The sequence below is a fragment of the Tamandua tetradactyla genome, chromosome 5, assembly GCF_023851605.1.
Source record: "Tamandua tetradactyla isolate mTamTet1 chromosome 5, mTamTet1.pri, whole genome shotgun sequence".
NCBI classification, from domain to species: Eukaryota; Metazoa; Chordata; class Mammalia; order Pilosa; family Myrmecophagidae; genus Tamandua; species Tamandua tetradactyla.
Genome location: NC_135331.1, coordinates 70,800,424 through 70,815,448, shown reverse-complemented (window position 1 = coordinate 70,815,448; position 15,025 = coordinate 70,800,424). Strand labels below are relative to the sequence as shown.

Sequence of the window (15,025 nt, the reverse complement as noted above, 5' to 3'; positions counted from 1 at the left end):
ATGCAGTGAGTTGGAAAGGAAAATCACTGTGTTTGCAATCATTATAGTTAAGATTGGTTCAGGCAAGAGTCATCGGTGGATGCTAATTCTAGGCAGGAAATTCGGAGGAGGAACGGGATAATTGCATAGCCTCCAAACCTTTCCCCGCTGGCTGCTTTTAAGTTGCAAGGGGAAATTTTGTAACAATACAAAGGAGAAACTGGATAAGATCTTGACTGAGAATCAACACTGACATCACCAATGAAAGGCAAATGAACAGTATGTACCTCCAAACGCCATGCCCTGAGAAAAGTATACAACATTTGTGGTATTCTGGTGGACGAGGCTTAACCTGAATATAATCACGAGGAAATATTAGACAATCCCCAGTGGTCACATGTTCTATAAAATAGCAGGCATGTTCTCTTCAAAAATGCTAATGTCATAGTAGAAAAACAAAGCCTGAGGCACTGTTCCAGATTAAAGGAGACAAAAGAAACATGATAACTATATGCAATATGCAATACATTATCCGGAACTGGATCTTACAATGGAGGAAAAAAAAAATACTAAAAGTACATTATTGGGACCACTGACAAAATTGGAATAAGGACTTTTAATTATACGATAATAGTATATCAATGTTGAAGTCCCTAGATTTGATAACTGTGTTGTGTTACATAAGAGAAATACCCTTGTTCTCAGGAAATGAGGCATGATGCATGCAACTTAGATAGCTCAAATAATATATATTATAAATGTATGTATTTATATATGTGTGCCCATCTGTACCTCTCTACACACAACCACACTGCGAGGAGTGGATTATAAACCTGGCCAAAATGTTCAAAATTGATGAATCTGGGCAAATGTTTGTTAGGAGTCCTCAACATTATTCTTGCAGCTTTTCTGTAAATATTAAATTATTTCAAAAAAATTAATTTGCATTTTCCACCTCTGGATAGATTTAACTTTAAAACATGTTTGAGACCAATTAATTTAAGGGATGGGTCAAAGATGTGAAATTTTTCATGTCTACTCTTAATTGATTTTGTGAGATTCTGCAAACAGCACTGAACTGTTGTGAAAGTCTGATTTAAGAACTAAATCAACAGAATTAAAAACGATCAAATTAAAAGAAAAAATATATTGCATCCATATAGTCTCAGCCTCTTAAGTCAATAGAACCTTAAGTAATTTTATAGAAAGGCAGAACAATGTTTGCAAAGAAACAGAGCAAGATTCAAACTTTCTCTCAGGGTGCTCATGAATTTGGCAGGCTGATTGCATTTATGTTTCAAGAAGAAATGTTGCCAAAGGTCTCTGAAATACACTGAAACATTACTTCCCATACCCTCATATTCCTGCCACAAACAAATGAGTTATTGTTTGTACAATAAAATTAGATTAAGGATTTCAGAGAAGTATGTTGTATGTCCATGGACCGCACTTGTAAAGATAGCAAGTTGTACCACTATCATTTTCCCAAAATAGTATGACTTTTCTGAAATTTTTGTTTCTGAATGAGCCATACTTTATGTCAACAAAGAATCAGAGAAATTATTTTCTCCCTAACACAGACTAAAATAAAAGAGACTGGGGTAGGTACATCATAAATATTGCTCACTTAGAATAGCAAACAATAAAAAAATAGAAAAAGATGAGAGAGTTAGGATACCACTGCTAAAGAAGCTTTCTATGGAGATGCCAACTTGAAAAACTCTTGTTTATATTTAGGTGACTCTCAGTTAAAACTGCCTAAGCTGTCAGAATGTGGTACAATTTAAAAAATAATTAAAAATTCTTCACTAATTATACAATCAAATAAGGTATAATCATCCATTTATCCCATCAACAAGTATCAATGGAGAATCTACTCTTTGAGGAGCACATTCTGAGTATACAGCAGGGCTCTAGATCTATAAGGTATATTCTTTCATGGGGTTTATCCTCTGGTGGGGAAAGGTAGATAGAAATGAAATATAAGTTAGAAATATCACTGTGATAAGTAGTATGGTGAGATTAAAAATAGTTATATGACTGGGAGGGGTTGCTTTAATTCAGCAGAGAAGGCTTCTTTGGCAACTGACATTTAAACTATGATCTGAACAGCATGAAGACAATGGAAAGAATATTCTAGCCCAGGTAGTCCAAAGGCTCTAAGGTGGGAATGAACGTAGTAAGTTAGCAGAGTGGAGTGGAAGCCAGGATACCTGGAACAGAGAAGGCGAAGGGAAAATACGTGTGATGAATTTTCTGAGAGGGCAGAGGAATAAGGGATTTGTGTTCTCTTCTGGGTGTTATGGGCAGCTACTGAAAGGTTTTAAGAAAGAACATGGTGGGATCTGATTTTCGTTAAATTGGGCTTCTGTGTGTGAGAAAGCAATTGCAGAATGTAAGCAGGAGATTGCAGGACCTGAAGGAGAGTAGAGGTCATAGATATGGAAAGACAAAGACTGTTGTAAGAAAGATTCAACAGGACCTGACAATGGGTTGGTAGATGCTGGAGTGGGGGTGGTATAGGGAGGAACTATGGATAACTTGTAAAGTTCTGTCCTAACCAGTCCAGTAAACATGATGGCATATACCGAGATGAGGAAGACTCGGAGAGAGGCAATTTGAAGGAGAAGAAATCAAGAGATCTGCGTGGGACTTCTTAATTTTAAGATGCCTTTTAGACAAACCAATTAGAGATACTATGTGCACAGTGGGTTTTAAGAGTTTAAAATTCTTGGAGGGTGTAAAGATAAGAGTTCTAAAACTAGGCATCAGGAGAATTTGATGATATTTGAAGTCATAGGACTGGATGAGAGAGAACACAGTTGGAGAAAAGAAGGGACTCCAGCACTGAGCTCATGGGTGAAACAGCAGAGAAATAGTCAACTCAGAAAACTGAGAATACTAGGAAGTAAGAGGAAAATCAGAAGAGCATGGTGCCATAGAAGGTGAGAAGAAAGTGTTTCATAAAAAGAATCCGCTATGAAGCTTGTTTTATCCGGCAGATGAAAGATGAGGAGTGGCCACTGGATTTGGCAACATGGAAGTCACTGGTGACCTGTATAAGAGAAGAGCTGGTGGAATGGCAGGGACCACATTCTGAAGAGAGTGGATTGGGAAAAGAATGTGTGAGGAAAAAGTGAAAACAATATAAAGAACTATTTTTGGATGTTCTACAGTGGAGGAAAGAAGAGATATGGGATGGCACAGGAAGGAGGAATCCATGGAGGGTTTTTTGTTTTCCCTAACTGCAAGAGGTTGCTAGATCAGTGTGCATGCCAACATAATTAATCCAATAGGAAGGAAGGAATAGTACTGTGGAAAACATAACAATTGTAGGATAAGGTGGTTAAAAGGATGAGAGGGCTGGGATCCAGACCAAACTGGGTGAGCCTTTGAAAAAGAGAGAAGTTGTGTCCAAAGGTCTGCTTGCAAAATTTTCTTCTCTCTTCCCTTACCAAGTGCTATGGCCTGCATAATCTCATTTGATTCTCACAAAAGCACTGTGAGACATGTGACCAGTCATTCCCAACTTCCAGATGAAGAAAATAAAGTTAATTTTTCCTAAAACATACAATGAATTAATAAATAAAAAGTCTGTAATTGAAGCCCTTCTTGCAACTCCAAATCTAGAATTGAATGCTCTTCCTATATAATGCTTTGAGAAAACTGCCCTTCTAATGCTCTCCCTGATGCAGTGTGGCCAAAGTTCAGAATGTACCCTTAATTCCATTTGATGACTTAGTGAACAGCAAATGGTTTGATTTCAAGTTTGAAATCCCTTGAATCCAGTCCCTGGAAATGCAATGTCTAAATAAGATTTTTTCTGAATTTAATGACTTAAAATTCAAAGTTTAACAGGACTGTAATTTGCAACTATTAGGACCATATTTGCAACTAAAGATCTTATAAAAACACTCGTAATCTAATACTTTCTCAACAAATTTGGTTGATAGACTCATTGCCAGTTCTTTTCTTTTTTTTAAAAAAAAGGTGTCCTGCCCAGTAAAATAGCAGTAAAGTTAAATATCTGGTTATGAATTTTTTTAATGGCACACTATATTTTTTAAGTAAGGAAAGTACAAGTTTTAATCAATGGAGGGTGGAGTGGGGAGGAATTTATTATCCTATGGTGCAAAAAGCATGGAATTTGAAATCATATGTCCTGGGTTGATGTTTTAGGTCTGGTAAATCATCTCGGTCATCTCAAGTTGTTTAACCTCTTGGTTTCCTCATTCGTAAAATGAGGCTAATAATATTTATGCGTAAGAGTTGTGAGAAACGATCACTGAAGTGAGATAACTTTGTAAACTGGAAGTACCTGGCGGTTGTTATTATTATGCCATGCTTTACAATGTTTTAGATTATATTTCTTAGCAAGCATTGTCAGCCAAGTTCACTTCTCCCTTCTGATTACATTGAGTCATTCCTTATGAGTACTTGAATAAAAGAATGCAGAAATTGCTTATGTGGGGACACCTCTAATTCTGCCTCCTCTAAAAAGCCTTGTCAAATCTCTTGAAACTGCATCATTCTCTGACACTGCCACAAAAGCACATTCGCCATTGCTACCACAGTATTCACTGCAGCCGCACACACGTTTGAGCCTCAAATGTGCTTGAGGGCCTAACATATTCCAGCCTCTGAAGGAGTATCAGTAGAGAAAAATGATGGTGATATATTCGCACGTCTCCAGCAGTTCACAGGCTAGAGCGCGTCTCCTCCGTGTAAAGTTATTTATATATAATCGCCTCCCACCTCCCCTCGCCCCAGCCACCACTGTGACCTCTGGAATGCCACGCTGTCTAGCTCCTCTCTTTCCCCTTGCATTACCTCTCCCGGTACCTGGCTCTTCGTAGGTTCTCCATAAGCAATTATTGGAGTGAAGGAATATTTTGTAATGTGTTTCTGAAAATATCAAGGTGTGCTGGTGGACTGAAAAGCAAGATGTTATTCCTCATAATATCTTTCATGGTTATGTGTAACAGTAAGTTAAAATTAGATCCTTTTCTCCTTTTTTTGTAAGGAAAGAAAACCATAGCAACTGTGATGCTGAATGTTTGAGACAGTACATTTTTAAGGCTTCTCTTTTCCTGAATGTCCATGTCTGAGCTGCCTATTTCAAACACAAATCTATTATATAATTTGTGGTTCTAATAATTTGTGGTTTATAGCCATGTAAACCACTGATTGCGTCTACGCAGCAATAGAAATTTCCAGAGAACAGAATGATGATGATCTGAAAAAGAAAAATAAATAAATATTGAAAATCCACTGAATAAATTTGTAGTGGTTACTCTCTGGACATGGCTGAGCATTAACCTCCCTTTTGTTTCTTGTACCTGATTTATTATAAAACCTTGAAGTTTTATAATATTTATTATATTTATTTATATTTATTTATAATATTTATAATATTTATTATGAAACCTGTTTTAATGTTTCATATTAATATTTGCTAGAGATCTGTTTTAAGGCGCATCTCTATGAGGAAATCACTTTTACCGTGCTGTCTTCTAAATTAAAGAATGGGCATTTTTGCAGAATGTTATCAGCAAATACTTCTTTGACATACAGAATGATCGTCTAGTAGTTCTCTCTCTAAGTACTTTTGCTGAAGTAACAATTAAAGTGTGGCTCAGTGCCTCAGGAAACACTGACTAATGTCATGTTAATCAACTTGACTGCTAAAAAAAAATGAAGCGATTGATAGTTTAAATCTAGTCGGTGCATGATTCATTTAAACTATTGCAGACGAAAATGCACTTTACCCAGGACCAGATTTAAGGCAATAATTGTAGCAAATCACTCAGAATCAACTTTTTTCCAAGTTACAGGCCATACATTTAGAAAAACCTATAGTTCTGCTTTTTTCTGAAAATGTCTAAATCAGCCTTTGATTCACCACACCCTTATTAAGCAACATCTATTGAATGCCTGTCTTATGTAAAGCCCTGAATTCACGTCAAGGTAAATAAAGGGTATTTCTGCTTTCGGGGAGCCTAGTGGAAGAAATAAGACATTTGCACAAAACCATGGTGTAAAAAATAAGCACTTTAAATGTTGGTTTTCTGAGGAGAGACAGACAACTTCTGGCAGAATGAGGTGTGAGAATAGGGAGACAGAGCATCGTGAGAGGACACAACTGGAAATGAGCATTTCTCGGGAGTAGCAAGAAGTTCAGCTTGACTTCAGGAGAGTTTGTAATAGGAGTGCTAACTAAGGCCGGAAACTCACAGCAGACTAGGTTAAATTTCCATGATAGTGATTACTTTAATGTTAATTATTTAACATTAGGTTAGGTTAAAATTCCATGATAGTTGTTATTTTAATGGGGTTTTATAATTTTCAAAAAAAAAACTCTAAGTGAGCACTTCTATATCTTCTGTACATTTGCAACTACTTTTATTTTTTTTAAAAAAGGGTCTAAATTGGAAATCGAAATGACCAGATTTGCAACCAACACTGAAAAATATTGAATTTCTCCATGCTTTTTCAAGCTAAGATTTAAGCCACCTTTAGACATTCTAATATTTAGTCTGCATTGTTTGGCCTGAATTATTGTTTTTTGGATAAATTTGGATTGATTGATCATCCAGAGGTGTGAAAGGTAAACATTTGCTTATGTATTTATTCCCTCAGAGTGCTCTATATTCACCCTTTATACTTTTCCCTCTATCATTGTTTCTTGTATAAAACTGCACTGAAAACCAAAATGATGACTTTGAAAGAGAGGTCTGAGGATGAATGCAGAGGTTGTCAGAAGTCTGTTTCTTAAAAAGAAAACCTTCCTTCTGGCAGGAAGAGAATGGTGTGGGGGGAAGGACATCTGGGAGGATTGGTGGAGGGGGGCAGTTTGGAGGAGAAATAGGCAGAAAGGACCTTAGCCACACTGTGATATATGAGCTTTATTCAAATGACATTTATAAACCATTTAATGCATCTGTGGGATTTTGAGTGATCCTACTTCCATTTTGACTTCTCTGTTACTGAAACAACCTTACTGGTTTTGGAACCCAGCCCAAATCATGTGTGACACAGGAGCAGACACAAGATGGAGTGATGGCCAGAACAACTTTCCCCTTCCCACTCTGAGCAGACACATGAGCAGTCCAAGTGATGTTTCCAAGAGAGAAAAAGAAAATAAGGTCTTGCCCAGAGCTGATTTGTTAGGACCTGTGATTTGTAGTTGTATTGATCCCGGCAATATTGAGCATAACACAGAATTGAAGAAAATGATAACCTACCATATGCTTCCCCCCCATTGAAATATACCTGGAATATGTCAATATAAATCACTTTTGCATATTAACATCCAAGTTACTAATCATTGGAATTAAAGGAATTCTATTTTGCTTACAAGATAATATGGACTTTTACACATACATCCACATGTGACCTTAAACCTTTTCTGATTTTATACATGTGCAATAGTAGGCAGGGTGAGCCTGCCTCAGGAGTTACAGCCATATGTATAGTTTTGTTTCATCCTTTACTCTCAAAGACCCAATGGGCCAAAATTCAGGGTGTTTTGATTGTCTTCTATGAGCAAATGCTACCTTTCAAACAAATAAAGAAAATCAACATTAACATAATTACAAACTTTGAGAAGCTACTTAAGTGTTTAGCTTGAGTTAGTCACTGCCTTCGTTTTAGCTAAAAAGAAATATGTGAACTTTTATCTCACTTATCACATGCAGTCTCCTTTTGGTGATATTTTCAGGTCTCCCTTGTCATCTAACCTGTCTGCTATTAGATGTGCTAGAGCATGGCAGGCTGTAGAAGACATGCTCCAGGCTTCTGCAGGCAGTCCCAGGAAGGAAACGGCAAATCTGAAATGCCAGTTTCTGCTAATGATCTATAGCATGACCCTGGATAAGCAACTTGAGCTCTCTATCCCTTAGTTTCCTTGCAAAATGTGGTCCTTATTCCTACTTACCTGACATGATTGTTTCCAGAACAGCATAGGATAGGCTTGAAAGAGTTTTAAAAACTAGGAACCAACCATAATACATAATTATTATTATTATGTATTATATACTAATAAGTCATTATTATTTATTTAGATGTTAGAGCATTATTTTATATTCTGAAACAAATCTAGAAGCAGAGGATGTATACAGAAACATACATTTTGAATCGAAAGACTCATTATGTATTTTGAGTGTTAATGAGTTAGGAAAATGCCTTGTCTTCATGTAAAATACAGAATTAATACAGTACTACAAAAATATGAATATAGACTTAAGATGAATATGTGGTCAACATTAATGTGAGATTGAAAGTCATGTTCTTCTACTTAAGAGTTTCTTCTGAATGGTAGTTATCGTTCAGGCTGTTTAAACTTGATATTTTTATTACTAAAAGAAGATACAAATTGAGGAAATATTGTGCTCACATTTCTGAAAACTTTTCAGAGGAAGCAGCTGTGGTTTCCTTAGACTCGCAAGTCTATTATGCAGGTTAGCAGTATACTTTATAATGAATTCTAGGCCACTTGCCTTTCTAAGGAAATTATTATCAAGAAGGATTCTATTTTGCCTTTTTTGTCCTCAGTGGCTATATATAAGATTTTCTCATTCAGTGTGTTTGGGCACCCCATAAAAGTGTCATTTAATGTTGTTCAGCTATGGGTAACTATTTTTTGAGGCATTGTCTAAATGTATTTTCAATAAATTTTGCTCTTGGTGAGTGTGGAGATTGAAACACGAACACTGCCCTAATAAAAGAATACTCAGTAGATGGTGTGAATATAGTTTCCTTCCCAAGGAGGAATTTATCTATAATGAATTAAACAATGTTTTAAATGAATTTGACTGTAGTGTAAATAACTGCAAATGCAAAACACTATTTTAATTATTTTCTCTCTTCTTACCCCTCCCTGCAGGAGATTTGGAGGACGATCAATGGATTTGGGAAGCAGTAGGAGTTTGGAGAATACAGTGAATAGGGTCTATCATGAACAACTTGTTCCAAAGATTAACGCAAGCAAAAAAATGTCCACCTTATCAAACCTACCTAACATCCTGGAAAAGCCACAGGAGATTAAGAAAAACTGTGGAGAGAAACAGGTAGAAACAACAGCAGAGAGAATAAAAATGGCAAAGAGCATCAAAGAAAAACAAAACAATGATTTAGAGAAAGTGGTCCTTAAAAGGAAAGCAGAAAATGAAGGAAAGACAACTGGAAAGAAAGAAGCAAAGATAATAGAACTTGATAATCTGTTCATCGCCATGCCTCTGCCTCACATTCCCTTGAAGAACATAATGGATGTCGAAATGAAGTTGGTCTACATTGACGAAGACGACGTGAGCTATGAGTTTTTAGAGCCGTTCACGTCCACTGGGATTCAGCCAACATGCCGAGCAGCTGAAATAGTAGACCCTTGGAGCGTACCTAATTTCAGTTTTCCACCTCAGATTGACAAATGGCTTCAGGTAGCCTTAAAGGATGCCAGCTCTTGCTATAGACAAAAGAAATACGCAGTGGCAGCAGGACAGTTCAGAACAGCACTTGAGGTATGGGATTAAAAATTATATAGACCGGTGACAGGAAGCTGTGAAATGGGAAGTTGCAATTACGTTGAATGTTTCTGATCATGCCATAACAAAAAGTGATTATAGGGTGAAAGTTTTTAAAGTTATCAGGATTATGAGGTTTCCAGCTTACATAAAGCAAAAAAAGATATACTTGTAAATTAATATGCCTGTGTGCACTAGCCATATAGAAACAACCCCAAAAGCATTCCTCATGCTTTTCCTCTGTTAACAAACTGTGTAGTAAATGTATTTTAAAGCACAGTTGGTTTATAACTTAAATATATACCACAAAAGCCATGAAGTAATACAATGGTGGTGGGTCCAGTATATATCATCTAGAAATAGGCAGTTAATGAGTGTAATGAATGTTCCATTTTTAATGTATTTTTTATCAGAGAAAAGAAAGGTATACAGAAAAATCAAGCAGAAAATATACTTCCCACATACCCTGCCATACATGCATGCGGTTTTCCCTATTAAGACTATGCGTTGTGTAGTACCATAGTTAGACTATTAACTACAGCATGCATAGTTTACATTGGGGATCACTGTATTGTACAGTCGTATATTGTTGTTTTAAAAAATTGTTATTCTAATAACAAATATACAACTAAAATGTCCCCTTTCAACTACATTCAAATATATAATTCAGGGTGTCAGTTATATTCACAATGTTATACTACTGTCATCACTATTCATTGCAAAAAGTTTTCCATCACCCAATTCTGTACCAATTAAACATTAACAATTCATTCCTTAAACCCACAGGCCCTCTTAAACTGTATTCTAATTTCTAATTATATGATAATTTCCTTATTCTAATCATTTCATGGGGGGAGAATAATACAATATTTGTCCTTTAGTGTCTGGCTTATTTCACCCAACATGATGTCTTCAAGGTTCAACCTTGTCCCATGTATCATAACCCCATCCTTTGTATGGCTGAATAATACTCCACTGTATGCATATGCCACATTGCGTTTCTCTAGATAGACACTTGGGTTATTTCAACCGTTTGGCTATTTCCACCTTTGGGCTAATGTGAATGATATTTCTAGGAACACTTATGTACAATTATCTAGTTAAGTCTCTGCTTTCAATTTTGGGGGCCTTTGTCTAGCACTGGGACTGCCGATCATTTGGCAAGTCCATATTTAACTTTCTGAGAAACCACCGAACTCATTTCAACAGTGGCTGCACAGTTTTACATTGCCACCAACAACAAATGGGTGTTCCTATGTCTGTACATCCTAACACTTGTCATTTTCCATCTTATTAATAGTAGCCATTCTACTGGGTGTAAAATGGTGTCTCCTTGTTGGATTTTTGTTTGTTTGCTTAGGGAAGTGCATGGGCAGGAAATTGAACCCAGGTCTCCCGCATGGCAGGCAAGAATTCTACCACTGAACTACCCTTGCGCACCCTCCTTGTGCTTTTGACTTGCATTTCCTTAATAGCTAATGAGGTTGAGCATCTTTTCATATGCTTATTAGCCTTTTGTATGTCTTCTTTGGAGAAATGTCTGGTCAGTATTTTGCCTATTTTTAAATTGGGTTGTTTGTCTTTTTGTTGTTGAGTTGTAGGATGTTTTTAATACTCTGTAGAATGTCTTTAATACTCTTTAATATTAAATCCATATCAGATATATGATGTCCAGACATCTTCTCCCTGTATGTAGGTTGTCATTTTACTTTCTTGATAAACTATTTTGATGAAAAAAAGGTATTAATTTTTATGAACTCCCATGTCTTTATTTTTCATTCTGCTGCTCGTGCTTTTGGTGTAGAGTCTAAGGAAACCATTGCCTAACATGAGGTCCCCAAAATGCTTCCCTTTGTTTTCTTCTAGGAGTTTTATAGTTCTAAGCCTTCTATTAAGATCTTTCATATAATTTGAGTTTATTTTTGTAGATGGTGTGAGGTTGGCATCCACAGTCTTTACCTGGCATATGAGTATTCAATTTTCCCAGCACCATTTGTTGAAGAGACTATTCTTTGCCCATCGAGTGGTCATAGCGCTCTTGCTGAAAATCTGCTGGCCACAGATGTGAAGGTTTATTTGTGAAGCTTCAATTTGATTCTATTGGTCTATATATCTGTCCTTGAGCCAGTAGCATGCTATCTTGATTACTGAAGCTTTGTAATAAGTTTCAAAATCGGAAGTGTGAGTTCTCCAACTTTGTTCATTTTTTCCAGTATGGTTTTGACTATGCAGGGCTCCTTGCTATTCCATTGGAATTTGATGATTGGCTTTCCCATTTCTGCAAAGAAGGCTGTTAGAATTTTTATTGGGATTGCATTAAATCTGTAAATCAATATCTTGGCAGTATATAGTCTTCTAATCCATGACAAGGAATATCCTTCTATTTAGTTTTCCAAGTATACATCCTTTACATCCTTGGTTAAATTTATTCCTAGATATTTGCTTATTTTAGTTACTATTTTAAATGGAGCTTTTTCTTGATTTCCTCTTTGGATTGTTCATTGTTAGTACCTAGAAACACTACAGATTTTTGCATGTTGGCCTTGAACCCTGACACTTTGCTGAATTTATTTATTAGCTTTAGAAGCTTTGTTGTGGGTTTTTCAGGGCTTTCTATATATAAGATTATTGTCTACAGATAGGGAAGGTTTTATTTCTCCTTTTCCAATTCAGATGCTTTTTTTTAATCTGCTATCCTGGGTAGAAATTCTGGAACAAAGTTGATTAACAGTAGTGAAAGTGGACATTCTTGTCTTCCTGATATCCAAGGGAAAGATTTTCACCATTAAGTATAATGCTAGCTGTGAGTTTTTCTATATACACTTTATGATGTTATGGATGTTTCCTTCTATTTCTAGCTTTATGGATGTTTTTTATGAAGAAGGGGTACCGAATCTTGTCAAATACCTTTTCTGCATCAATTGAGGTGTGAGGTGTGTGGTTTTTGTTGTTGTTGTTTTTTCTTTTTGCTCTAACAGTGTGAAGTAGCACATTAATTGATTTTCTTGTGCTTAATCATCCTTGCACACCTAGGATAAATCCCACTTGATCATAGTTTGTTTTCTTTCAATGTATGTTGTATTTGGTTTGCTACTATCTTATTGAGGATTTTTACACTTATATTCATAAGGGATATTGCTCCATAATTTTCTTTTCATGTGGTATCTTTACCTGGTTTTGGTATTAGGATAAGTTAGGTAGTGTTCCTTCCTCTTCAATTTTTGGAAGAGTTTTAGCACGATTGCTATTAATTCTTCTTGAAAAGTTTGGTAAAATTCACCCATGAAGACATCTGGTCCTGGCCATTTTTTTGTTCAGGAGTTTTTGGTTACTGGTTCAGTCTCTTGTTATTGTTCTGTTGGGATCATCTGTTTCTTTTCGAGTCAGTGTAGGACCTAGTAGTGATGAGCTCCTTCAGCTTCTGTTTATCTATGAATGTCTTAATTGTTCCTTCATTTTTTTTTGTATGCTATATGGCAGGGTCACATTTCATTATTTTTCCATGTGAGTATCCCATTATTGCAGCACCATTTGATGAATTTCTGTTTGTTTTTGTTTGTTTTCTGGGGATGTGCATGGATCTCCTTCATTTTTGAAAGATAGTCTTACTAAATATAAAATTTGGGGCTGACAATTGTTCTTTCAGCACTTTCATATTTCATTTCACTGTCTTCTTACCTACGTGGCTGCCAATGAGAAATCAGAACTTAATCTCCTAATCTTATGGAGAAAGCATATACATAACACATTGCATTTCTCTTGCAGATTTCAGAACTTTCTTCCTGTCTTGGCATTCAACAGTTTGACTACTATATGGATGGGCATAGTTGCTTTCAAGTATATTATGTTTGGAGGTTCACTGGGCTTCTTAAATGTGTATATTTGTATCTCTTGTTAAAATTGGTAAATTTTCTGCCATTATTTCTTTGAATAATCCTTCTGCCCCTTTATCTCTTTCTTCTCCTTCTGGGACCCCCATAATTTACTTATTGGTATGCTCAGTGATATTCCACGGATCTCTTAGGTTCTGTTCACTTTTTTCATTCTTTCTTCTTTCTGCTTCTCACTCTGACTCATTTCAATTGTCTTATTTTCAAGTTCCCTGATTATTTCTTCTGCCAACTCCAATCTGCTGTCGAAACCCTTTGGGGAATTTTTCAGTTCAGTTATTGTGTTCTTCAACTCCAGTATTTCCGTCTGGATTCACCTTAAAATTTTCTTTTTGTCCAAATCTTCACATAGTTCATTCACTGTTCTCCTGATATCTTTAAGTTCTCTTTCTGTATTTTCCTTTAACACCTTGAGTATATAAAAAATAATTTAAGTCTTTGTCTGATAGATCTAAAGTCTGTTCTTCTTCATTGATAAGTTTTAAATTTTTTTTCTCTTGTTCCTTTGGATAAGCCATCATTTCCTTTTTCTTTGTTTCAATCTTTTGTTGCACACTGTACATTTTAATATTTTAATGTATTAATTCTAGGATTTAGTCCCTGAGTTCTCTGTTCCTTAAGTTTATTTCTAGCTAGTGATATGGCAGCAATTTCTTTGAGTTCCCAGAACTAATAAAACCAAACATACCACTACAAAAAAAAAAAAGCACTATTCAGAGTCTTTGCAAATTGGCTCTGTATTGGTTTGTCCTCTCAGCCCAAGGTGAAAATGAAGAGCAGCTTTCTGTCTGTCTTTTCTAAGCTGGGTTTTGTCCTGGGTTTGTGCTCCCTCCTGACTTTAAGACTTCCCTTGTTTATAGGAATCCAAATGTCCCCTCCACTCCCTATTAGATAAACTTTTCTCCCTCCTGGGTACTCACACTTGTGTGTTTTAAAGCCAATAATCCTTTGCCCCAAGCCACTCTGACCTAATCATTTCTTATATTGCTTTAGCTGTCTGCAGGGCAGTTTCTGGGAAGGTGAGTCAGAGATGAATCTCCTATTTCAGTCTTTCAGGCTGCCACCCCATAGACTAACACCAACATATAGGCACCCCAGTATGTGCCTAGGGGTGACTGCTCCCTTTGGAACAGGGGTAGGGATCTGCAGTGGGAATGCAGGCTAGCTCCACACCAAGCAGAAGAAGGGTGAGTGAAGGGCCAAAAAGGACACCATGAGCTTCTCTTACTGTTTATAAAGTTTTGTTTTCTTGATTCAGCACTCGCCCAGTTTCTGCAATCCTTTGACTGTTTTCTAGACTTTTGAGGAAGTTGGCTCTACCAGTGTTTACTAGTTGTTCAAAGATTATGTGAGGGAACAGCACCCTGGATCATCTCACACTGCCATCTTGGTTGACTGGAAGTCCCTATGAATGGCCCGTATTTGATATGTAGTTTCATGTTAAATATAACCATCTCTACTTTATACCATGGACTGGTAATTTATACCTGATATTTAGTCAAAACAAAAATTCCACCGTTTTACTTTATCATCAAACTTCACTTTTCTACCCACTCTAGTGAGCTCTTTGAATAATCATTTTCTTCTGTTTGCAAGCAGGTAAGTTTATCAATATGCAAAACCTACGAAAGAAAATAA

General features: G+C 36.3%; 1 protein-coding gene across 3 annotated transcripts in view; it reads left to right on the top strand.

Moving 5' to 3' along the window:
• Window positions 1-15,025, top strand: part of SPATA16 (spermatogenesis associated 16) — a 271,504-nt gene that overhangs the window by 14,115 nt on the left and 242,364 nt on the right. For all 3 annotated transcript variants that reach the window (XM_077161061.1, XM_077161062.1, XM_077161063.1), the window contains one exon: window positions 8,864-9,494. In XM_077161061.1, coding sequence (XP_077017176.1) covers window positions 8,883-9,494 — 612 coding nt within the window. In that variant the 5' untranslated portion in view covers window positions 8,864-8,882. The remainder of the gene's footprint in view (window positions 1-8,863; window positions 9,495-15,025) is intronic.